The following is a 26468-nucleotide window of genomic DNA, read 5'->3' as shown; positions in this document are numbered from 1 at the left end:
TCTTTCTCAGGTTTGGTTTCAATCGTCATGCACAAGCATTGTAAAGGTGAGGAAAGGAGAAGGTTGAAGGTCTCTCTACTCTCCCGATATACAAATCCCACGAGGAAACCCGAGATGCTGAAATAGTTTCAGTTTATAATTGATTCTGTGCTGAAGTAGTTTCAGTTTATAATTTATTCTTTGCTTATTTTATTAAACTTCATAATATAGTAGTTTTAATGATACAATTGCTTTTAGGAAAGGTATCCCCCTATTTTGTATTTACCAAGTATTTGTACTGACTGAACGCATACATGATACATTATAATTCGCAGGATTGTCTGCTGCTTTCTACTATTGTTACTCAGATGTGTAATTCATTTTCTTTCTCCAGGTAACTGTTTATCATTCCATTTTCATAGAAACAAGGCAACCCTTTCTCCCATCTGTCACTCTAATAATCTCTCCATTGCAAGTGCTCCATGAAACTCGTAAGGCACTTAAGAAGTTTGAAGGAAAGAAAAAATCTGATAGTCTAACGTGGAGATCAACAATTTCAAGTAAATCTCTATTTTGGCTTTTGTCAAACTCAACACATTAATACAACTTGAGGCTAGATCAAGGTGACAAAATGGTTAAATTAATAATTATTCATCCATATTATCCATAAAAAAATGGGTTGCATAGTGAACCATTTAAAAACGGGTCGAATATGGATAAAGAGAACCATATTATCCACTTAGAAAATGGTTAACCAAATGGATAACTAATGTGTTCTAACTTTTACATTTGTAAAGCCTCAAATTGGAGTTCCTCAAGTTTGGAAGACTATTAGTTCTCTCATAAGTGACTATATTTAAGAAGCCATGGATAATATGGATATCCATATTATCCGCCGGATAAAGCCGTTTTTATCCGTCTCAAATATGGGTCGGGTCGGATAATTTATCCGTTTTGACCCGCTCATATCCGTCCCGACCCGCCCGTTTGCCACCCCTACTTGAGGCTAAGGCTTCCACTGAGATACCTTTTGGTTACAAGCCCATCGGCAATAGGCAATGTGAGCAAGCAGTGAATTCAGTCATTCAATCAAACCTTGTAAAAGAATTCACAGGAGCTTATGCACCATTGGCGAAAGGACTACCCTTTATTTGGTACCAATCTTTATTCTTTACATGTGACTAACATCATTCTACCGATGCCATTATAGAACCTATACTTGCAGGATCAGACTTCATGCAGCTAGACTAACAAGATCAACCAGAGTGATATCAGTTTAACCATATTCATGGACATTACATCTATACCTTCTCATATCAGAGGAAAGTGACAGTGTACTGTTCATGTGTATACCGAGTATGTACATCTGGCTAGAAGCCAACAAAAGCCATTTTCATTGATCCTAGTACTTCAGGCGTTTCTTCTTTTCAGGAGTTGCATGTACTTGTTTTCTTCCCATAAGTCTTCATCTGAAAATTCTCGAATGCTTCAGAAACAGCTTCTACCTGTAAGATGTTACCAACATTACAAAAGCATATACAGTACTCAGTATAATTTTTTTTTACTTTTAAATGTGATTCTTTTCCCACTTCTAAGGGAAATGGAGGTTTGAAGTGTGCTTGTCTGCTTGAGACAGAGAAGCAGGTAGTAGAAAGTAAAATAGGCACAAAGTAAAAGGAATGTGGGTTGTATCTCACTGACCAGTTCAGATTTCCTGGTATAAACTCTAACAATCATATCCTGGTAACATGCAGGCAACAAGTGACTGATGCGGTCATCCTTTATAGGGAATTTCTCAAAGCTATCATAATCCTGTAAACAGTAACACATTAGAGAAGCGGGAGGAAAAATGACATGTCCCCCAAAAAAAGAAAACTACCATATAAAAGTGACATCTTTTCCAGACAACATCTCAAGGGGAATGAGATTTTGAATTGACCTTTTGAGAACCAGAGATAAGAACTTTCCAGAGTTAACCGACGGGGTTTATCCTGCTAAGGTACTAAGGAAGTTTAATTTATGTGCTATACAGCCTCTTCCATTTAACTGATACACATCAGTGTTTTCAGTAGTTCAGTATAGCTCAACAAAATCGCTGGGCAATCTAGGCAAATTTAATTGATAGTTGCAAAGGATATTCTATAACTAGCATGAAGAATACCATTATATTACAAGGTTAATTTCTAACTGTCGGAGCACATTGACAAAGAGCATTCACTAAAACTTGTTCATATTAACTCAAATTTCCATCTCCGTAAGTTCAGGGAAAGAAGTTAAGTAAACCTGAAAGAATTTATTTGTTTATCTATTTTAATGTGCCAATTTCTTGAAAGCATACAAGGCAAAGGATATTATAATACCTGGAAGAAGCTGATCCTGGACGAGAATGGAGCACATGAACAGAGGAAAAGAAAAGCAGTTTAGTCATCACACAAACATGAGATCGTCAGCAGCAGTAACCCCAAGATCTAAAATTACCTTTCCAATGGATTATTCCTTCCACTAGCCAAATCAATTTTGACATTAGTAACAATGACATCTTCCTCATTCAAATGAGCATCAGAATTCTGGCCAAAAAAGCTACTCTATGAGGGAATGTTCATTACTATCAGGTAAGCAAAAGAGGCCATTAGAGTTATCTGAAGGGCCTGGGAACAAGTTATATCTTGAGCTGTCACATTCTTGAAATGCTCCAGCTTCTCCTTGGGCACAGCAAACTCATTACAGAACTGTCAGAATATTGATACAGAAATATTTTAGATATTGTTTCCTTGCTTTAAATAGCTTGATAGTTGATATCATTCAACTTTTTAAGAACGAGAATAACAAGATCGTTAGGTCATGTATAATAGGAAATAACTTGAAGCTATAGATGTTTTCCAACTATATACCTGGTATATATCCCTCCTCCGAATTCGACGAATCAGATTTCTGGATTCCTCTAGCTCTCGATCAGTAGAAGTTTCAATTCTTTTGACTATTGTATCATCTAACTGCACATTATTAATTAACCAATGGTTTAAACTTCAGACAGGCATGGTATTTTGCGTTGTATCAGTGAAAAGATTATCCAACCATCCAGTATTGAGCTGGTTCGTCTATGTACGAAGCAATTTGAAGATGGTCATTGGCTTTTATCAAGGCATCTACAACCATGAGCTCTATTGCCTAAAAATTATAAGATGAAAAAAGAAAAGAAAGGAAGCACTCGTAATGAGATTTATGCAGTAGAAAGTGGAAACTTTTTGAAATAAAGAACCCAGTTAAGTAAAATTCTTTGCACCTTCACTTTTGGATGCATATAGACCGTACGATGCAAATCAGCACGTGTGGAAAATAGCTTGTGGATTGTAAGATCTAACAAAATTCATCAAAGGTAATGTAAAAACTGTTTATATATCTGGAGATGTTACTCTTTCATGTAACATAATAGTTTCAAGAGTACTAACATTCCTTCACGCGATAACATATTTCATTGTCTATAACACGCATTGTTTCCAGTAGCCTGCAAGTAACGAAAAGATAGTATTGTCTTTTCCATAGTTAGTAATGATTTGGGACAAATTCTTCAGTTTTACAGAAAAGGACCAAATAGAATATGAAGATCATGCCTCTGGAACTGAAAATTGCACCCAAGACCACAAGCTCTGGTGTCACGCTCTATGTAATCGAATCTGCAAAAAGATTGATTCATGTAATGCAGCTGCAAGTGCATAATTTAAGTTTCATCTGAAGAAAGTAAAAGGGGAGGGGGCCAGTTACTTGTCAACATCTATTCCATTTCGCCCATTAGCAACAATGTCATACAACAACTGCTTCTCCTTCGAGCTCTATATAGTATGTCATGAAGCAAAAAGATTCAGTACTGTTTTCATATCATAGCAATTTTAGCATTGGAACATATTCACTCAAATCTTCCCATCAGAATACTTACCACTGAATTACCTTCCTCAGAAGCAACTATCATTTCCTGTGTAGAAAAGAAAAGAGTTTTAATATCATTCAAAGAAAAAAGATCTAATACGATTCAAAGGAAAGTCAAAGATGGAGCTGGAAAGGAGAACTACCCTTGAATCCAAAATAAAGCTCCACAACAAACTGAAAATAAAGATCTTGAAACAATAAACAACATGAAATTTGTCAATCTTACATAATATAATTTTGAAAGCACAAGGCACAGCTCAAGAAAAAATTCCAAACCGTAGTAAATTATGCCATGAAGAAAGACAACCTTGGGGTAATTTATCCTAGCCTGAAATTTTTTAGTGCTGAGATTGCATCTTTATGGGGAGAGAATATCTGATCTAAGAGTGCATTAAATTTTAATGTAAAAACGCATCATGAGATAAAATATTCATTTGACCTTCACTTTCTTCAGACAGTCAGAATCAATATCAATGCCATGCTCATCAACAATGTAGTCTATCATCTTCAAAGACATATCTTCGTGGGACCTGAAATTTTTTAATTAATTCCAGTATGTAGTTAGAAGAGTTGACTAAGATAAAGACTACAAATCTAATTCAACCCTGGGAGCCTGCATCAGTTTATACTTAACAGAAAACTGTGCATGAGATAGAAAGAAGCTAAATTAGATACACAAAAAATTGACCATACATATAAAGTGACAGCTGATTTGTGACAGGTGAAAAAGTAGCATTGCCATGCAGAAGAGAATCAAAAAAGAAATATAAAGAAATTTTAAACAAGATCTGTTAAGAGGCTCCAAAACATGGGAGGAGAAATCTTTGAATGACTAATTCAGATAATCTCTGGTTCACCTAAACTTTGGAAGAGAATCAAATGAAATTATGGAAATGTTGCCAGTGAGAACATTCATCGACTGATCTTTCCACAATGAAAAAAGAACTCACAGGACCGTATGAGTCACAGATAATCATCTCAATCTATCTGCTGCTCATAGTACAAGTTGTCATATGTTTGAAAAGATACATTGACAGCTCCAAACATATACAGGGGGTAGTATAAAGTTATGGTAAACCAAGAAAAGTGAAAGAGTGGCGTTGTCAGTCTTCTTATCATAGCAACAAAGAGAAAAAGAATCGCACTTGTACATAAATAAGCATACCATACACACTGCTTTGAAATATGGATGACCGTTCATAAATGTCAAATCTTACATTAGTTATGGAATTCTTTTGAAGTCAGAAATACCGCAATAATCCCGGGGGGGGGGGGGTTATAAAGGATAACCCATGAATACAGTGATTGTTGTGGCAATGTCAAACAGACTCCTTCAGTCATTGACTAATTTTTGGATGAGAGGACAGAGGAGTATTTTCACTCAAGATGGAAGAGAGGGCACCAGATTGGTAGAAGAATAAAACACCATAATCATGCATTGATGCACAACAAGTATAAGAGTTCTAGGAAATACTTATAGTCCCAAACGGACCAAATATCTCCTTAGGGGAGCACTATAGGAGTTCTCTTTTTTAACAAATTGAAGAGAATTATATATTGAAGTAGTCATATCATGATAAATGTAGAATAAAGTTCATTGTATCAAATCTTTGAGTTCTGACTGATGAAAATGAGAGAATAAGTTTTAATTAACAATTACCACTTAAGGCCGTCACGAACCCGAGGAAGAAATTCACGCTCAAACATGTGATTGAATGGTCCTTGACCCACATCATGTAGTAATCCTAAATGAACTCAAGTAAGAACAATGGCCAGATGCTGTTGAGAAAAATGAACCTTAGTTGGTATATTTCACTCACCAGCAAGTTTCACGGTCTGTACATCAAAAGATTCAATGCCAAGCTCCCGTCCCTACAGCCATGGCATGTCCATCAAAAAGATCTTATCAAATATAGGGATAATGTAAATTATGCCATTACGATATAGTCCTACTTGACAGGTCCTAAGTCTGTTTACAGCATCACTGGCCAACCAATAGACCCCTAGGGATTGCTCAAATCGAGAGTGCACAGCCCCAGGATAGACCATGTATGTAAGACCTAGGAGAGAAATTGCGACCGAGTCAAAATTACAAGTTTATGTCCCAAATGATGGTAAAGCCACGAAAATAAAAAGTTCACAAATGATAGAGAGCGCATAAACTTCCTGAAAATGTTCTAACCACATTACTTATATCGGATATGAACATCAACACAGAACAAAAAACAAATCTTCCTTTATAAGTTTAGTGGCTTTACAATTTGATCAAAGTGACATTTGTTAACCCAAAAGAACCAAATTGCTAACAGTAACTTTAATTGATAATATACCAGAACTTAGCTATCCGCCTTTCCTAAAAGAAGGTTAGTAAAAGACAACTTGCAGTTATGATGTGCAAAAATAGATGACGACATGATGAAGTCGTCTGAAACACATGATAGTTGATGGTGCACGGCACCATCTATAGAAATCTTGTTTCTTACTTTATTTTAGCCTTTCTCTGAAAAAAAATATTCTTCGGAAGATTTTGTCCTTTCAAAATAAGTGCAAGTTGACACTAAAATAACAAAGTCAGAGAGTCAAGCTAATGGTAGTCCAGATGCCCGCACCATCATGCGGCTAATTGTCCATGAAAGTCAAGTTTAGCTAATTTATCATACCAGATACTTAGAAACCTATTAAGAATCCCTAATATAGAAGGACATAAAGTGGATACACCAGTGGCAATTTGTTCAACAACCGTTTGAAACACAAAATGTAAGCACACAACCAATTCTATTGTACAAGCCTGAAAGATGTACATTTGCAAATCTTTAAAAACTGCAAATCTTTAAAAACTTAATTTCACCAGTAATCATTATCCTAAACATTAGAGAGTTTTCTAATCAGCCTTACGAATGCACAAAAAAAACTTAAAACGAATAAAAGAAATAAAGAATATGCTTACCTAGCTGCTTCAAATCACGAAGCCTGTAACATACACAAGAAAGCACAATTGGAATTATTTCCAGCCAATCAAAAATATCTGGAGCAGGAAAAAACAAACTAAGCTTGCCTCTGAAATTGTTCGGTGTCAATGAACTTCAGAGATAGCTGCAATTAAAGAGCAGAAATGTTGTTAAATATTACTAAGAATATAGTAAATCTGATATCTTAATCAATTAAGTGCATATATCAGGGAAACCATATATCATGCATGCATATATATACTCTATGTTACTTTAACAAACTCTATTTTCAGCTTTTTGTGAAGAAAAAACTATTGCTCAAAAAATAATTACCTATCCACTAAATAAGTGTCTATGACTATGAAAAGAGATAGTCACACTGGTCGTAATCATATTTAGCGAGAAATAAATAAAATAAAAACATATTTAGCCCCTATTCCATATGCCTTGCTACGCTAAGCATGGTAACAATAGCCCTTTATAGGCCCAAACAGAGACTTGACTATCAGCGGCTCCTCTGTTTTCTAACCAGAAAAGGAAAGTGTTTCCTTCTTTACAAACTACTACACATATTTTGGCGTACACGCATAGCATACAACCAACTATAAGCCACGGAAATTGAATAGAAAAACACTTCAAATCATCGATTCAATATCTTCAATTGAAGCCAAAAAAATATTTAATACTATAATTTAAATTTTTTTCTAAAAAGCAAAACACTTCAAATCATCGAATCAATTGAAAAGCATAAATTAAGTATACTTTTAGAAAAAGCAAAGATATACACCGTGTTCGGAAACAACAACAGCGTGCAAAGCATTACAACAGAGTTATAAACCATACGCTACGAAACTTCACGCTCGAACAGGAAATATAAAATTATCAAATCAAGCAAAAACAGAAGAAGTAAATATAAGTATTCTGAAAAGCAAACACGTACTCCGATTTTGATAAGCATTACAACATGCGAAGAAGAATAACGGAATCAGAAAGCATAGGCTTTGAAACTTAACCTTTCTAGATTCAAATTATAAAGTCAATTACCTAATTTCAAAAGCAAAAAGAGCAGAAATTAACGTGCTGAAAAGCAAACACGATCATAACATGCAAAGCAGAATAACGGAATTAGAAAGCATATGCTATGAAATTTCAACTCAAACAGGAAAAGGAAACTTAAATTGCCGAAACAAATTTGTTCATTTCGAAAGCAAAAAAGAGTAAAAATGAACTAAAATTTCTGATAAGCAAAAACGAACTCCGATTTTGATAAGAAGCAAAGCAGAGTTAGAAACCGTACACGATCGAGATAGATGTTGCCGTGGACATTGTCATGAACGTGTTTGGAGAATCGCCGATCGTCGACGAAAGAAGTGGCGGAGGTGTAGGTCCGGAAGTCATCGTTGTTACAATCTCCCATTGGTAGCTGTTTCAGGTATATACTGTTGTAGAAACTTCTGGAGAATTCCGGAGATAGTACTTTGGTTCTTAGTGTAAAGGTTTCGATTGAGAGAATTTGGTTGTGTTAGCGTTTCTGCTTGCTTTTATAGGGGGGAGAGCGGAGAGGGAAAGGCGTCAGGTACAGGAATATTTGCAGTGGTGGTGAAGTGATGCCGCCAAATAAAATAAATTTCTTAGTCTACGCGCGGCGGAAGAGCGTGCTAGAACCTCGACTTTATTTACTTTTTCTTTTGTATTTTCGTGTTAGACAATGCATTTCAAATGACAACAAAGGGATGGTTCTGCTATGAATTTTTTCTCTCCGTTCAATACCTGCATGAATTTCCGACTAATTTGAATTTATATCACATAAGACTTGCTAAAGTAAAAGTGTTTTCCATCAATTTTCACATAATTAAGTCTCAAACCCGAGCTCTTCATTTTATTTTATTTTAAAGCTTTTTTTATTTCTCTCCCCATTGAATCCTCTTTGATCCGCATTTGTTGGTGACTCGAACCATAATAATGGGTGGTTATGAATATATTAATCTGTGGTATTTATGCCTCCAAGAAGAACAACTCCTACCCTTTCATATTCATAACTCTCACAAGTTTTCATTTTTATAATACAAAATGAGTAATTTCATATTTATGACACCCTTTTAGTGTTTATCTAGTTAATCGAGACCTCATAAGTCGTACCGGATACACTTAAAGAAATAAGAAAAGTTTTCTTGTTTTTCCTATAAATAATTTACTCATGTTTTCATATTGTTACTCTTTTAGTTTATTTCCGCACAACAGGTTGTTCCAGTAGTTATTCAACGATGAAATAAGAAGTTTGAGTTATAAAGGCAAAAATAGGATGCATTTTTTAAGAATTCGAGTTCTAAGAATGAGTTTTTGTTTTTATCAAGAGTATTTCTCTTTTAAATGGGCCACATGCAACGCGAAATAGGATTAATTAAATCAGTGAGTGCTGAATATAAAATTCTTTCCTTCTCTCAAAATTAAGAAAGAAAACTCATGCTATAATTAGGGAAAACTAGAACAAAATGAAAAAGGAGCTGACAGAAATAATGACTTGGAATAAGGAAGCAAAAGATTTGGGATCATTGGAAGGGATGTTCGCGGGAAAATTTTATTTTGTGTCTCATGAGGCAACTTTTTTGTCTCACAATTTTGTGAACTCAGAAGTGTAGGATTGGAATCTACAAATTTGTGAGACAAGAAGAGTTTCATACAATTAATGTCAGTTGCATGAGACACAAAATAAAACTTCTCTATATTTGCGTATTGGTTAAGACAAACTACAAAAAGAAAGCAAAGTCGTGGGAGAAAGAAATGATCGATGTGGTTGATTGACGCTACAAGAAAAGGACTATATGGTTCCTGTTTTACTGATGGCAGTTGAGAATTGAGTGTTTTGGTAGTGATATGGTGGTCCCAAGATATTTATATCAAACCACACGTGATTATTGAGATCAAAATATACATTTAAGTAATAATGATTTAATAATAAAAATATTTATAAACCATATGTCATGAGGAACCATGGAAACATGGCTCATGGTACCCTCACGATTTCAATTTCTTTTTTCTTTTTTTAACTTCAACGGAATAATGTTTGACTGCCTACTTTAAATTTTTGCACTCAAAAAATTTAAAAAGCTACTTCTAACCCCAAACCCTCGTAACCTGCTGGATTGCAAATTCAAAAATCCGAGTTAAAAACAAAATTATAGAGGTTACATAGCCTATAAGTACGTGTATAAACTCTCTAACTTGGACAAGAGTGGTTGATTTCATGAGCACAAGCATGTTCAAGACTAGATTCAATAGATTGGATTCCAGAGGGGGCATGCACCATTGAAACTGTGTCGCATATTGGACGGACCAGAATGAGCATGCATGCAAAATAGCAGCCAAATCACGCTACAGCTTCCAGTACTGCTTTAAACAGAGGAGGCACTCGGAGCTAGGGAGCTTGGATTTCGCCTGGTTTACCTAGCTGACCACAAGCGGCCATTTGATCGTCTCCTCTACTCAATCGCAGAAGCACAACACATCCTGCTTCAGCAAGAATGTTTCTGAACTCAATTATCTTCTCCTTTTTGGTAGGTTTGAAGAAGGATCCAGAATAAGGGTTAAAAGAAATCAGGTTAATCTTGCATGGAATACCCTGGACAAGATTGATTAGTCTTTGCATCCTCAATACTGCAATAAGATTTCAACCATGAGAATCTAAAGGATACAGAAAACAAAGATAGTCTCATATTCTACTTCATTGAGCAAGCCAACTGATTCTGAAAAAAAAGATGTGGCTGGGGAGAGGGGGCTATGGAAGTAAACCAACATCCGTGTTTCTCTTCAACCACAAATTGGAAACATCAAAAAGACACGCAGTTTTCAAATCTCAAAAGAAACTCAAAGAATTTCTAACATGAAAGGGGCGAGAGTTCGGAACTGACAAAATTGTCGGTCACTATTGGAAGACCAGGGAAGGGGTGACGAGTTAAAAAATTGCAAAAAAGTTGAAGAAAAGTCTTGTTGTGTTCGGAAGTTGGCAGCTTATCTTTAGTTAAAGGTGGATGCGAATGCATTCGTATTCTAGATATCTGGATATTTTTGGGAGCTTTAAAAATGGATCTAAGTTTAAAATTTGAGGGAAAATTCTTCCTGATGGATCAACTGGTAACCTAAGAAACAACCATGGTGAAGATTTGGAAGACTGATTTTGACACCAAACAAATAGAAGAAATTATAGCATATTTCAGTAGAAAGCTTGAAGAAGAATATGCTTTTTGTCTTTTCTTTATTTGTTTAGTTTGCCCAGATACCATTTTATAGTTCGGTTAGTTTAAGTGTGTCCCAAATGACAGGATCAAAAGTGACCCTTTTTTACAAAGATAAAGGACAATTTATGTTCAAGAGATACACTAGGGACTAAAGTAAGTCAATCGCTATATATCAGGTACTACTTAGGTTTTTTTCTTGTAGAAATGAAACAAGGTATGTACCTATCATTAACTCCGGCAAGCATTACATACTCAAACAGAACTTTGTATTTATGTTTTGACTGAAGCTCTTCTCTTAGTGTTCCAAGAAGCAAGTTCAAGTTAAATTTGCGATTAATTGGCATGATCCAGCTTCTGACCTGCAATATTTCATTAGTGTGAATCAAAACATGAAGCTATTTGTTTATCCATTTTCATCCCAAGAATTAAATTGCTCAAGGGAAATACCTCATCAGTTGTAGCATTCAAACTGACTGCCAAAGCACAATTAGACTCGCGAAGAAAGCGCTTAAGCTGGGGCACAAGCCCACTTGTAGAAATGGTGACCTTCCGAGGACTAAAATGCAGCCCTTGTTCATCTACCAATATGTCTGCCGCTTTTATGACATTCTCAATGTTGTGAAGTGGTTCTCCTATTCCCTGTAGTCAGTTATTTGATCATACTTTTTTTAAAAGAAACACTTGCTTGGTTGTTTAGGAAAACAGGAAAAGAATTAAGGAAGAAGGGACGAAAGGTCTTTTATTCTGGCATCTTGTTAACATAGAGCCAATATCTCAGGCAAGATTTTGTAATATTAGTGTGGAAGAGAAGGACTAGCTCCAGTCAACCATGTTGCATAGTTGAACACAGGGAGTAAAATGAATAATAGGCCTAGGAAAGGCCGCAAAGAAGGCAGGGTTTGGCAATGTTAGTGAAGTGGCTAGGATTTGGAAAATTAGCAAAGCCGGCCACATTGCATCAAGCAAGAGTATTTAGCATTCCAGAAGTTAATAAAAGATAAAACTGGTAACATTTTAGGAGGTACGTATAGAAAAATAAGAACATGTTCAGTGCAGCAAATCAATATATCATACACATACCATAAACACGACATTGCTAATTGGGCCGACTTCACTGGATAATAACTTCCGAGCTAAAACAGCCTGTTCAACTATCTCAGATGTAGATAAGTTTCTCTTCAGACCCATTCTGCAAAGTAGATTCATGTACTTAAATGAAGGGAGCCACTTCAGGAGCTGTAAATTGGAAAAACAACCAAAAGGCTAAAAGGATGCAAAAGCTTACCTGCCAGTGTAGCAAAACTGACAATTCATGGCACCACCTACTTGACTAGATATACAGACGGTGTTCATGCCGCTCTCACAAGGTATCACAACAGTTTCTATTACAAGACCATCTTCCAACTTGAATAACATCTGTAAGATCCTGTGAGTTCTATGCATTAAGTGATGAATCTAAACCAAGCAAATGGCACCACAGATAGTATAAGTATGAAAATATTTCAAATTCTACATATGGCACAAGCTATGTCCACCTTTTTAGTTCCATCAGACGCTGTCAAAATATCCTTCAAGTTTAACGTCTTAAATTCAGCATGTTCACTCAACATTTTCCTGAAATCTTTATTCAAACCTGATAATGGAACATTGAGCAAAGGCAGCTGTAACTACCATCAACAACTGAAAATTTAGAAAGTTATAGGTAAACACTGCAAAGTGCATATAAAGGAAGATCCAAGCGAAAAATTCAGAACCCTTTTCTTTCCAAACACAATAAAATCATCAACACTTTCAGCACAGAAATTTTGACAGCAAGACTAAATGCATGGGAAAGCAAATAAACCTTCTAGTTCCTCACTGCATTGCGCCTCTGAGCACGTGATTTTTGCCCTATATGAGAATTACTCCCAAAAAATTCCAAAAATAAAACAATTTTTTGATTGTTTGCAATTGTTGTGAATTTTGTGTTATTTTTCTGTGACAGCGCCCAAATATTAATGTTGTTCCCGTAAAGACGTTTCCACAACATTAGAGCCTGAGCAGGCCTATAACCATGTGACTGAACCCATTTCTGTTAAACAGGAAAGCAAAGCACCATTAGTAACCATAGTTGCATTCAACAGTAGAATCAATGTCAAAATTCTGAAACAAGATTGGTTCTTAAACCAAGAACAAGATAAGACATTCTCAATCTTGGAACTTTCCTCAAAAATCCACAAGGTTAACTTAAAATAAACGGAAGGAACAACCGAACTACAAATACCATGAGACAGAGCTTAATCTCAAAAACGCTAAACAAGTTTGAACCTTTAAGCAGTAAATACTAAAAAGGACTAAATCCCTATCAAGATTGCAACTTTCCTGAAATTTCAACGAAATAAAACAACCCTAATACACGTGCCATAAGACAGAGCTTAATCTCAAGAACACAAAACAAGTTTGAGTCCTTAAGTCGTAAACAAGACTAAATCACTATCAAGATTGCAATTTGTAACTTTCCTCAAACATTCTTATTTTTTTAATAACCGAGGGTACGGTTCGAAGCTCGTCGGATAATTGGCCCATCCCTCTATCTTCTCCGGTTAAATACTAGGCTTTGGTTTGTGGCAGGTGATGTGTGTCTAACCCACACATCACAAGTTGCGCTCTTACCACTAGAGAAAAGCTTTGGTGCCAAAACTTTCCTAAATTACAAACCTGGATAACTAAAATATACACTAGGACCTCACCAACCGAAATACACTTACCACGTGAGTGACCCTAATTTAAAAAAAAAAACAAGTTTGAATCTTTAAATAAGTAAAGAAGATTAAATAACTACCAGGATTGCAACTTTACTCAAATTTATACAAGGCTAACTAAGATACAACACCAACAACTGATATACACATACCTCAAGTTCAGCATACCTCATTCCTTTCAAAACCACTTTTGAGTCCTTCATAGGATACCCATTTGGGCCATCACCTCCTATATGGAAAAAGACACAGAACAAAGTGAATACATAAAACAAACAAACAAACAGAAACAAGAATAAGTGAATGCATGTTTGTTTCTGTAAAGGGTAGTTACCAGAAGATATAAGAAGTTCAGTTTGAGGTGTTGGATGAGCATGAGAGGAGGGAGAAGAATGTTGAGCCGACGTAATTAAACGATAATGGAGAGTGGTGAAGATGGGTGTTGTTGTTGAAGGAAACAGCTTTAGAAAAGATTTGGGTTTTAACGAACATTTAGTGTAATTGGAGAAGGGAAAAGATGTTCCAAGCAAAGCAGAGTTGCCGCCGCCGGAGATGCGAATTCGCCTCATCCTCACACACACCTTGTCATCCCCAGCCGCTGCACCGATTTTGTCAACTGAAACCAGTCTTAAAAGGAGTGAAATGTTATTTGTTCAATTAATATTTTGAGGAAGTACATCACAACAAGCGTTTGTAGTCCAACGGTTACAGTGAATTAAAATTTCTTTTTATTGGTATTTTTGCTTTACATCAATACCTGTTATTCTTGGTTGTCATTGTATGCTCTCTTAACCGTGTGTTAATCCAAGACCAGGAGGAGCACTGCTTATCAATATCACAGCAAGGTGGATGGTTGTGTAACAAAGAATTAAAACTTATGGGTAATTTGATGTGCTCTAACTCCTTTTTTTCATTTCAATGCAAATAATTTCATTAAATTCCAATGTTAGGAGTGCGATTTTATATTTTTCCTACATAAAAAATCAAAAGATAAGCAAAAAGTTTGTTCGGATAAGAAGATATAGCATCGCGGAAACCTTGAGTAAAGAAATGTCATCTTTGCGGTTCGAAGGGACTTCGCTATAATGCAAGTTTAAAGGATAAAACCTGAACTTCAGAAGGTAAAATATGTGGTGCAGTTACAACATTATTGAATACAAACACCCGATGAGGAAAACAAGTCGTAAAATAAAACGAAAGAAGAATAGCTAGTGTGAAGATTTATATATGAATCGCTGACAATGTTCTGGATATGAAAGCATACAAACACAGGCTATATAACTAGCCTAGAATACAGAGCAAATTTCCAGAAGTAAAACCTCACTGTTATCTCCAGAGATTTGGTCAATAGAGCAGCCAGAATGACTAGAATCGCAGAGCATTAACAGATTCAATAATTTCCCTGTTAAAATCTCAATGTTATCTCTCGGAGGTGAGTTTACACTGCTCATCGCATGAAAGGAACCAGCCATCTCATTTCTGCGCCATTTCCATGTGACAGATAATAGATTTTCTTCCAGTTTTCTTCTGTAAATGGCTCACGTTGGATGAGTCTTTGTCTGCCACAATCAGAAAATTTCACACAAGTTAGTACTAAACAGTGATCTTCCATGGCCACATAAGATTCAATGGCTCATTTTAGTTATAATCAAAATTCTAATAATGGGTCATCTGCATATTGACTTCGGATTGTTTATACCTCTTTTAACTCTGACCACGGTAATCAATAGAAAATAACTTTAAGTTAGCCTAATTCAGTTGTTCACTCCTTTTCTCCTTGTTAATAATTCAAGAGTTCTCCTTTTTCTTTTCCCTCTTTTTTGTTAAGTTGTCTTTTCTTCAGTATTTACGTGAGTGAATGGTGAGAACAGGATCCTCAGTATTCACTCTTTTATTATTTTTGATCGAGTATCCTCAGTATTCACTCTTTCTTAGGTTTTACAAGCTACGAGCATACCTAAGGTAGTAATGACAAACGACCGCAACTTCATCCACACTATATCGTGGGAAGTTGATGCGAGCATCTGCAGGAACACCTGGTAAGTCTTTACGCAGCTTCCCTACGGCAGTTGAATGTGAGAAAGCACCCACCATCATATTGTCGTGAATCATAGATCTAAATGCATTCACCTGCATATGATGGGACTATATCAGTAACCACACTTAAACAAGTAAGCTACAGTAAGAAGAGAATTTTAAGAAAATGTAATAATTCATTAAGATTTTTCACAGCCATGACAAACAAAAACCAGATGCATCCTTAGTTGTTTATCAACAATTAAATCTCTTGCAATTAACCAAGAAGTTATTAGTAGTAAAGTGTATTGAAATTATTGGAACGAGGCAATCCATAAGAGTACATGTCAGAATTTATGGCGCAACAGAATTAAGACAAAATTTGCTTCCAATTCTTGCTCTTACAGTTTTGTTTTTTTAAAAAAATCAACATAAATTATCAGTGCACGAAAGATTTGAAGGCATATTGAGCTGAGAAAGGCTAAGAACCTCTAAAACACTGATAAAATCCAGAACATTGAATAATTTCATTTGCTGGTTCTTATTTTTGGTGAATCAGTGTGACTTAATAGCTACAAGATGGTGCGAGTGTGCCACCAAAAAATTGAAGGTATTGTCAGGCCAACAAAGTCACCAAGCTCCAAAAAACAGACCTTGGCAATCTATTCATTGTGGTGTAGCCCCTTGCATCAAATGTACAAGAGGTTCAGAGCTGCTGTCAGCGAAACAGACCTCTCATGAATTCGGAGAGATTCTTGCTTCACCCCTTCCGAATCAATAACATGAGGCAAAATGGGGACTTCCAAACATCATCTTTTTGCCTTTGCTCAGCCATCCATTTCCTTTCAAAACATTGTCTACACTAAAAGCATATCCTAATAATTCAGAATAGAAAGAGCCTATAATCACACTAAAAACCCTCATTTTCCATATGTTTCAACTACAAGGATGGCACTACAGGAAGTATGTCACAAAAAGATTTGCTTTCCATCTCGAGTAAGTGCTGCATCTCATGGTTACAGTACTTCACTAGCTTTTACCGCTTCACGATCTAAGTAAAGTTATCGAAGCAGTGCTAGTCTTCAAGATTGTGAACTCAAGTTTTATTGATATCAGCAGCATTAAACATGCTTGAGAAAGAAAGAGAGAGTTTCTCAGGCCCTCAAATTTTATGCAATAATTTCTTACGACAGATTTATCAACATTGTATGCATGTGAATCAGTTGAAAAGTATGTCTGGTTAATACCAGGTAGGCAGCATAGATAAATACTTTTAGATGTCATTTCACATCATTATATGTGACAGATAATCTTTATAAACCAACCCAAATTATGCAAAAGATAAGTTACAACACTAGGATTTTCATTAAAGCTTCCATGGATGCTCCAGACACAAGAACATGATTGCTCTAGATCAATATAATTCCATAGAGCGTGCATATTATTGAACACAATTTCCCAGATATTCCACCAAACTTTTCTTAACATTCAGTTTTTATATTCTCAGTTTTCCAAACCAAAATGATCCAAAAACGTGGAATCAGAAAGAGGATGCCTACACGATATAAACTTGAACCAAGGACATCCTAGATCCAATTAAGCAGCCTAACATCTTTATATTAAACACAGAGTCTCATTGCTCAAAAATCATAAAGATCGCGAAGAAAATGAAGGCAGGAGAACTGTGTAAATGATTAATGAAGCAACATTCAAGAACACTTCAAGCACATCTTACAGTTGCAAGTTCCTTAGCATGAATAGATCGGCAAGACTGAACAGTTACTGGCTCCTCATACTCGTTGAACGTGAACCAACTGTTGTACTGTCGATTAACAAAAGACAAATCAGGAAAAAGGAAGGTGTGATCAATATCAATTAAAAAAATGAAATTAGCCCTATCCCGGGAATGATTCAAAGGGCAGAAACAAGAGACACAATCACAGTGAAGAGAATTTTTTTCTCACTTGATCAACTGCAATAAGAATAGGCACGTCCTTCACAAGTGATAATTCTTCCCTTAAACGAACTACCACCCCAACAGCGGCGTGCATGGAACTAAGTCCGACCTGAACCAGGTCAAGCAGCGTATAATCTTCTGGTATTTGTACCACATCAGCACCCTTCATCCATCCAACACCAGCTCCTTCTCCCAATGGAATAGGTTCAAAAATCTTGCAGGGCAACTTTTGGAGGTGATCCTTATTATACTTCAAAAAATCCTAAATTGAGAAGAGAAAGGAATTAAGTATCCCAAAGTTTGATTCTTTGACTTGTAAATGAATTCAGTCAATAGAGGAAATTACTCTCTCCAGAAACGACAAGTTCAAGATAATATATGAAAAATATAGGGAGTTGGTTATCAAATGTATCTTTATTGAATATGAAAATTGCGCTAGACCTGCACATGTATTATACTTTAATTTTTCACAACCTTCATGTTTATGGAATAGGACAAATAGGGAAGTTATTATTAGCACAACCAACTCAAGCACTTGATAGAGGAGATAGCGCAATAGTAAAGTCACGGGAAAACATGCAGATATTGTGACGATGTGATCCATATTTGCTACATGATATTGAAGAATGACTTTCCTTTTCTAAAGCAGCATATAAAGATCAACTGTATATACATCGCAGTGCCAAGTTAAACAATTTCCAAATATAGCCTACTAGCAGATCTTTTCCACTTCCTCATGGACTCAAGTAAAACTGTTTCTGCATTTTGTGATCTAAAATTTCAAACAATGAGCGTAAAGAACTTGGGTTCATTTTTAGTTACTTAACTATCCACAAGGTATGATAATATTAATTACCACATGGAATTCATCTAATCATAAGTCTCATATATTAGAAAAAGTACAGTATTCTTGCCTGGAGAATATTTGCTGCTTGCACAGGAGTATCCCATAATCCTGTTTTAAGATTTTTATAGAAAAAGCCTCCATGAGTCCATTCTCGGCCTTTTGGAACGTAAAGAACTAGCCAACCTTCATCACGCGCCCAATGAACAAGCATTGCAAGGGCAATACTCTTTCCACAACTTACAGGCCCATCTAGTACAACTTGCTTTCGAGCTTTGTGACCTGCAAGTTGAGGAACTTCGTGAATTATTTCTCCTAATGGTGACTCACTGTTCAGATACATAAACAAGTTGAAGGGTGTCAGCAACACAACGCTCCTCTCACCAGGTCTCTGCATAGTCTTTTGACAACTTTAGGGAGGATTTCCAGAGGGGAAGAAACTATGTCCAGGGAATAGAGAAGTAAGAAAAGCAACTGAAGCTAATATGTACAGTTTATTAGGGAAATCATGAAATCTGGTAACCATAAGGGCAGTTTTATTCTGCAACATGATCTATGAGTTCCATGACAGAGACTCAGATTTAGCTCTGAAATGACAGAAATCAAATACATTTTGATGCTTCAGTAAGCACTTCAGGAAGCAAAAGAAGGGATATAATGGCAGCTTTAGTTGTAGACTAGTGCAGATATTGAGGAAGAGAAAAAGAATGAGTGATAACTGTGATGTAAATTCCTACTCGTGTACTCGTTTTTCAAATTTGAGGACATTGAATTTTGCTCCTACATTAAGAAAAATGAAAAGCATTTAATTTGAAAAATATGAAAAGCAATGTGGAAAGCTAGGTTCTTGGTAGATCAAGTCATCAAAAAATCTTCACACTAAAGGAAACTGTTAAGAAAGACTTTAAAGTGAATATTTCCATCACATAAAACCAATTTGTGCAACCATCTGATTCTGATTTCTTAAGGAGTTTATATTACCGAAGGTACCCTTACAAATTGATGCTGATATCTCCAATTTACCGTCTTCAATCAGTTCAGCAATACTCATTCAACCAAAGCTTCCACTAAACACTTAGTACTGAAAGTAAATCAACAAATTTTTTGCAACGGTGACAGTAAATTAACAAACTCGTGAACCCTAAATTTGCATCAATCAATCAACTATGCCTCGATCTGAAACTAGTTGGGTTCAGCTATATAAATCATGTGTAACCATTCTGGTCTCTTTTGATCCAAATTCAAAACTAAATATTTAAAGCAAACTAATAACTCTACAAAAGCAAGTGTGCTTACTCTATTAAACCAAACTACGCATCAGTCCTTACAAATACAACTCTTCGCAATCATAATTCAAGTAACACAGATAATAAACCCTTGAACATATGTTACACCAAAAAGATAAATAAGGCACCTTTAGCATTAGACTGCATTGTAGGATCAACAATACTTCTAAAATTATCTCGAAGATCCAGAAAACTCTACCGTATTAGCAATGCATCTCTCATTGAGTCACCAAATTCCTTCAACATCCCATTTGGTAATCCTTCTGCAAAACACTTTCCAGTTCCTCCCGCCTAAAACAACCATTTTCATTAGTACAAACACAAACCAACTTACTAACAAAGTGAATCCAAAGCTTTATTCCACGTGTACCAAGTACCACTGCACCTACTATACCTTTGTTACAAGAGTTTAAATTTTGTGCACCAACTGTGTGAAAAATATTAACACAATCAGGTTACTTATTAGATAATTACATGTAAATCTCTTCATAAGCATTAATTGGTAATATGATTAAATGGTACCTAACCTGCTATCACATGTTAAAATTCATTTACAGTGTAAAAACAATTGCAGTGTATATAACTTAAATCCTTGTTATAATTGGAAGCAATTTAGTATAAACACATATCAAAAGTATACAATTTGAGCTAAATATACCTGAATTTCAGGTAAGTACACGTGTCTTTTTTGGTGAATTGTGAAATAGAAGCTGCGGAAGTGAATAAGGGACGAACATTTGGACCGATATTAAGGGATTCATCCTTCTCGTCTTCTTTGAGAGCGCGTGCACGAAGATCCTTATTGAGCGATTCAGCGCCTTTGGCTCCGGTAGCGGCATTGTCGGGTTTCAAGTCGGGTCTAAAATTGGGTTTGTTCGGGTGTGGGCCTTTTGCGAAGGTTCTAGAAGAAGAGAGTTTGGAAGGTGCTGCGATTGCAGCGGGTATGAGGATGTCGGAGGTGGTAGGGTGGGATTTCGCCGCCGTAGCGGCTGTTCAGAGAATTGATCGGAGCATTTCTTCAGGGTTTTGGAGCTTGAGGGTTTAGGGGACGAAAGCTTCGTGTGTTCAGTGTTGCTGTTGCATTTGATGGGTTTTGGAAATTTGAAAATTTTATGAGGGTATTTTGGTCATGTGCCAGGAAAGTGTGGGTAAGCCCAATTTTAAGGTCCATTTAGGAGCTGGGCCTCATAGGCTGATAAATAGCTCGAATTAGCTATAAACGTTTTCGTTACAAGATGTTTATGCGTAGAAATGGCATGGGGTAGCCACTATTTAAGGTGGTATTTATTTTTTATCCAGCAATTCTAATGTTGAGCAAAAATAGTCACTACTCTATTAAAATTAATATGAAAAGATATTTTTGCCCTTTCTTCCTTTGCTTTTCTTCCCAAACCCTCGCTTCTCTCTCTGCATCAAATACATTGGAAATACTGGACTGTATCATTCACTAATTTCTTTGGAGACAAAATTCAGGGGTTGTGAATTGTGCGTTTGGAGAGGCTTTGTTGCTAATCTTGTAGTAAGCATATCAACCACATTCTTTGCATCGGAAAAAGCCTGGGTTTTTTTGGTCAATTTTGTGGGATATACATTAAGAGTCGAAATGACTGGATGTTGGACATTTAGCACAGTAATTTTCTAATATATTAGTACTACTTGATAAAGACTAATATAGAGTGTACCATTCAGTATGGGGTACTCTTTATTTTCGTAATTGATTTTTATATTCTAGTACTCTATACAAGTTACAAATAAAAAAATGAGTCAAGCATGATAACTAAGAACGACAAGCCTCTCCAAACATACACTTGCATCCTGAACTTACAGTTACAAGTTCAAAAGTTAAGGACAATAGGTTCTGAAGTCCTGAACTTAGACTAACAAGCTCAAAAGTTAAGGACAATAAGTCCTGAACTTAGGCTAAGAAGCCCAAAAGTTAAGGACAATAGGTCCTAAACTTAGACTAACAAGCTCAAAAGTTAAGGACACTTGGTCCTGAACTTACAGTTACAAGTTCAAAAGTTAAGGACAATAGGTTCTGAACTTAGGCTAAGAAGCCCAAAAGTTAAGGACAATATGTCCTGAACTTAGACTAACAAGCTCAAAAGTTAAGGACATTTAGTCCTGAACTTACAGTTACAAGTTCAAAAGTTAAGGACATGTAGTCCTGAAGTTAAAGTTCAAAAGTTAAGAACATGTAGTCCTGAAGTCCTGAACTTAGAGTTCAAAAGTTAAGGACATGTAGTCCTGAAGTCCTGTACTTAGAGTTACAAGTTCAAAAGTTAAGGACACTTGGTCCTGAACTTTTGAACTTGTAACTATAAGTTCAGGACCAAGTGTCTTTAACTTTTGAATTTGTAACTCAAACTTCAGGACCAACTGTCCTTAACTTTTGAATTTGTAACTCAAACTTCAGGACCAAGCGTCCTTAACTTTTGAACTTGTAAGTCAAAGTTCAGGACCAAAACTTTAAACTTGAAGTTCAGGACCAAGTGTCCTTAACTTTTGAACTTGAAACTTGAAGTTCAGGACCAAGTGTCCTTAATTTTTGAACTTGGAACTCTAAGTTAAGGACCTTCATTGGTGCTTTTGCTGATTTCCATCCTCTACTCTAGTTTGGTGATTCAAGCCCTTGTTGTAAGGGCAACACAGTTAAATTAAATCCAGAACAATTATTTGGCTAGAAGACTATTCTATTAACTTCAAAGCATAGAATGGTTTGAATAACGAACACAAAAAACACCAAATAGATAAGAAAAGAGGGCAATCATTCAGAGGGAAAACATCATATTAAGAAGTCAAATCATATCAATCAAATAGGACAACTCGCTAAATCAGTATGCATAAACAAAATGCAATTTTTTCGAAAACCTGCCCAAAATTTGTTCAATAATCTGACACTATATCTAGAAAATTGGCTTGTATTATTCATTAGAAAAGAGCTTGAGTTGAATGGAAAACAAAGTGAAAGCCATTCATAGTTTAAAAGTGTGAATTACCTCTTACATTCGTTAATAAGGAGCGTAGGTATAAGCTTATAACAGAAGGGTATTTTCGTCTAGGCGGGTAAAAGTTTATTAAAGCAGTGGCTAAAGACTAAATACATTTAAAATAAAGGCTTAAAAATAAAGACATATGCTATTAATGGTTATCTATGCACATCACCCTATTTATGCTTGGTCGAGTTTATGCTCTTTAAGCTAGCATTGTAAAATGTAAAAATTGCACGGAGGCCTATTTGGTTGCCCCCATTTAATCTATACCTATTTTTTTTTAAAAAATTTAACTTGTACTCACTTTTTAAATAACTTCAGCCCCCTTACTCCTCCTCCTTCGTTTTCTTCTTCTTTTTCTTCTTTTTCTTCTTTCTTCTGTTGTTGTTGGTGCTACTATAGAACTTCAGTTCATGGGATGATTTCATAAATATGTTTATCAGATTATTTAAAAATAAATTATAAATAATTACAAATGAACTAAATAACTAGCTGTAACTATATTAGATTAGTAGATTCTTGGTGTATATGTTTGTTTGGGATCTTGGTCATTTGTATTTTGACCCTTATATTATCATTCCCTTTTTTCTTCTTTCAAAGCTATGTAATAGTAAATTTAGACTACGTTACTTGTTGATGTAACCAATTAGTTCAGAGTCACGCTAGTTTCAGTTGCAAGATTTTTGTTGAAATTGGTGACTTTACTGATTAGTGAATGATGATGAGTTATTAGATTTGTGCATACTCTTGTTTTCTTTTCTTGTTGCATAATTACAAACAAAATACAGATGACCAAGATCCCAAACAAACATAAATAGTATTGAAGTTTTTACAAATGAACTAAATAACTTCAGCTATAGAGCTTAAGTTCGCCAGTTACAAAACAAAAACTTCAGCTCTAGAGTTGAAGTTCGCCAGTTACAAAACAAAAACTTCAGCTCTAGAGCTGAAGTTCGCCAGTTACAAAAATAAGAACTTCAGCTCTAGAGTTGAAGTTCGCCAGTTACTGTTGATACCCAATTTTTCCTCAAACAATTTTTTAAATTTGCATATATACCTTCAAAATCACTTTTTATAATAATTGATATTTTTCCATATTATTAATTTATTTATTTTCTAATTTATTCAGTATTTTATATCCAATAATTATTCATAAATTACATTACAAGTAATTTCAAAGTATCTCTTAGCTCAACATATCATTTTTAATCCTACTAGGATTTAATTATTTTACAAATTAGTCAATTTGGCATTGTTTGACTATAATTACAATAATTTTGCAACTATAGCCTAATTATACACTTTATGCTATTTTAATGCAATAATAGATTCTTTTGTATTTTAAATATTAGTTAATTACCTTAATTTCACCTATTTAGCTTTAATTTTATTTTTATCTAATTATTAGCTATTTTTATTAATTATTTATCTAATTTTAATTGGGTATTTAACAATTAGTCACTCCCTATTTAAATTCTAGCCTAAATCCAACCGGGCCCCTAACCCAATTAAATAACCCACCAAACCCAAGCCCAAACCCAAACCATACCCGACCCAATCCTCGGTCCAATCTGGACCATTGATCAATTCCAATCAACGGTCCAGATCTCCCTATACCATATTAAACCCTAATGACTACCCTCCATCTCTCATTTCCCCCACTCATTCTCTCTCAACCAGTCTCTCTATCTCTGATTCTCTCTAGAACCTTTTCCTCTCCCCTCCTCTCCGATGGACCTTGTCCACCTTCTCCGGCCACCTCTCTCGCCGGAAACCATGGCCTCTCATCATCTCCTGGCCCCTGCTTCACCCCACGTCGGTTTGATACTACCCTAAGGTCCTCAGGCGAACCTGGAGTGGTTTACTCCTACCCATGGCCCTTCATGCCATTTTTTGGCCACCTCAGGTCGTTCGAGTAAGATCTATGACCTTTCTGGCTAAAACCGGTAACCCTTTAAGGTTTTCTCATCTTCTCTGGGTTCTTTGAAACCCTAACTCTTAATATTTTCTGATTTCTTTTAGATCTGTCTTAAATCTGTGTATATTTTGAACTTTTGTTGTTTTGCTCAAAGGATTTTCCGATATTTCTAAAGTAACTCTTCGTCTTCGAATCAAGGTTCCTAAACGCCTTTTCAGAACGCTTCTTTCTTTTGATTTTTGTATGTTTAAAATGTTTGTCTAATTTTTCTCCTCTATTCGAGTTATTCTACTGAAAACCCTAATTTCGTCTCTTAAACTTCTCAGATCTGTACAGATCTGAGAAGGGTCGAACTTATTTTTACTATTTTATGGGAAATCTCTTGATTTTCGAGTGCCTTGTCATCTTCCTAAACTAGAGTTTCAGAAAATCTTTTTCTTCGAAACGCTTTATGGTTTTAAGTGCTTAATCCCCTACGTCTATGTATTTTGACTTATTTTGTGGAGTTCTTCCTTGACCCTAACTAGCCTATGTCAAAAATCCTAATTTTTAGGGTTCTTCGTTTGTTTTCTGTGTATTAGCATGACTTACTGATTCTCATATTTCTTTTGAGTTCTTGTGATTTCTTGTGACTGCCTTGCCTTGATGTGCTTCTACTGAGTTTCTCAACCTAGACTTACACCAATTCTATGTGTTTGTATTCATCTTGCATCTTTCTCATTGATTCATGTTTTGCTGGAGTTATGTGCTAATTCTTGACTACCCATGTCTTGCACTATTTATATGTTAAACATGCTGACTCTTTTGCATGACTTTCTCTTTGATTGATTCTGAATTCCTTATTACTTGGTGTGATTTGAACATTTTCCTTTGGACCCCCCGACTCCTACCTTCCTACTTAATTTGATTATTACTTGCCTTAATTAATTCTCCCTTGCCTTGTCTGCATTGCTACTTAATTCTTACTAATTGTTTTCTTAGTTTGAAAACTTTCTGAACCTAGCCTTAATTACATGTTCTATACTGGTACTATTTTGAAATCTTTCCTTATTTGTTATACTCCAACCGTGTATGATTTCTTTCCTTACTTGTCACCTACTCTTTACCATTTACATTGACTCCCTTAATCAAAGGGAGATTCGAACCATTTTTTATACGGAGTTCTATAATTACTGAAGAATTGATTCTTGCCTATTTTAACCAGTTTTCAAACTACTATATAAATGACTCTCTTCTATAGTCTTAAGACACGAACAATAGTTGAGAATACACACATGCACACAAACTCTCTCTTCTTTCTCTGCTACTTGTGCTAAGTGCTTGTCTAGCCGGCTAAAAGCCAAGACTAGACTGTGGAACTCTACTTGCTTTAATTTATACATTTTTGCTTCCTTAACTAGTATATTCCTAGTTCAATTCTGAAACTCAACTCTATGTGCACCCTGTCTGTAAATCCATGTCCCCTCCTGCACTAATTTAATGGCTTATGTATTTAATTACCTTTCTTGTTTATTGCTTTATTCAGCATGCTTAAGTTTTGCCCTCTCTTGTTCAAGTGTGTAATCAGCATGTCTGGGTCTCACTTGTCTTGTATAATACCGGGCCAGCATGTTTACTTGAGTTCTTGTTT

General features: G+C 35.6%; 2 protein-coding genes and 2 pseudogenes across 3 annotated transcripts; all 4 read right to left on the bottom strand.

Moving 5' to 3' along the window:
• Positions 1-1107: 1107 nt before the first annotated feature.
• Positions 1108-8648, bottom strand: LOC138880493 (uncharacterized; annotated as a pseudogene).
• Positions 8649-9892: 1244 nt separating this feature from the next.
• LOC138868152 (uncharacterized) lies at positions 9893-12808 on the bottom strand. Its single transcript, XM_070159588.1, is given in 8 exon segments — positions 9893-10492; positions 10494-10505; positions 11309-11445; positions 11534-11725; positions 12167-12275; positions 12372-12502; positions 12622-12753; positions 12797-12808. Coding segments are annotated over 8 exon segments (951 nt in total). The 3' UTR covers positions 9893-10266.
• Positions 12693-14829, bottom strand: LOC138868154 (uncharacterized). 2 transcript variants are annotated; one of them, XM_070160731.1, is made up of 4 exons: positions 14582-14829; positions 14159-14451; positions 13980-14056; positions 12693-13157 (listed from the first exon to the last, which is right to left on the bottom strand). In XM_070160731.1, exons 1-4 carry the CDS (start codon positions 14599-14601, stop codon positions 12933-12935), a joined length of 615 nt encoding a protein of 204 aa, XP_070016832.1. In that variant the 5' UTR covers positions 14602-14829; the 3' UTR covers positions 12693-12932. The 2 variants fall into 2 exon arrangements, with proteins under 2 accessions (XP_070016832.1, XP_070016833.1); XM_070160732.1 differs by having other exon boundaries at positions 13980-14053.
• A 71-nt stretch (positions 14830-14900) lies between these two features.
• LOC104214245 (uncharacterized) lies at positions 14901-24698 on the bottom strand (annotated as a pseudogene).
• Positions 24699-26468: the final 1770 nt, after the last annotated feature.

The sequence above is a fragment of the Nicotiana sylvestris genome, chromosome 10 (genome assembly GCF_000393655.2).
Source record: "Nicotiana sylvestris chromosome 10, ASM39365v2, whole genome shotgun sequence".
Taxonomy (NCBI): domain Eukaryota; kingdom Viridiplantae; phylum Streptophyta; class Magnoliopsida; order Solanales; family Solanaceae; genus Nicotiana; species Nicotiana sylvestris.
The sequence above is the reverse complement of the archived record's forward strand: the minus strand, read 5'-3'. Positions and strand labels throughout refer to the sequence as shown.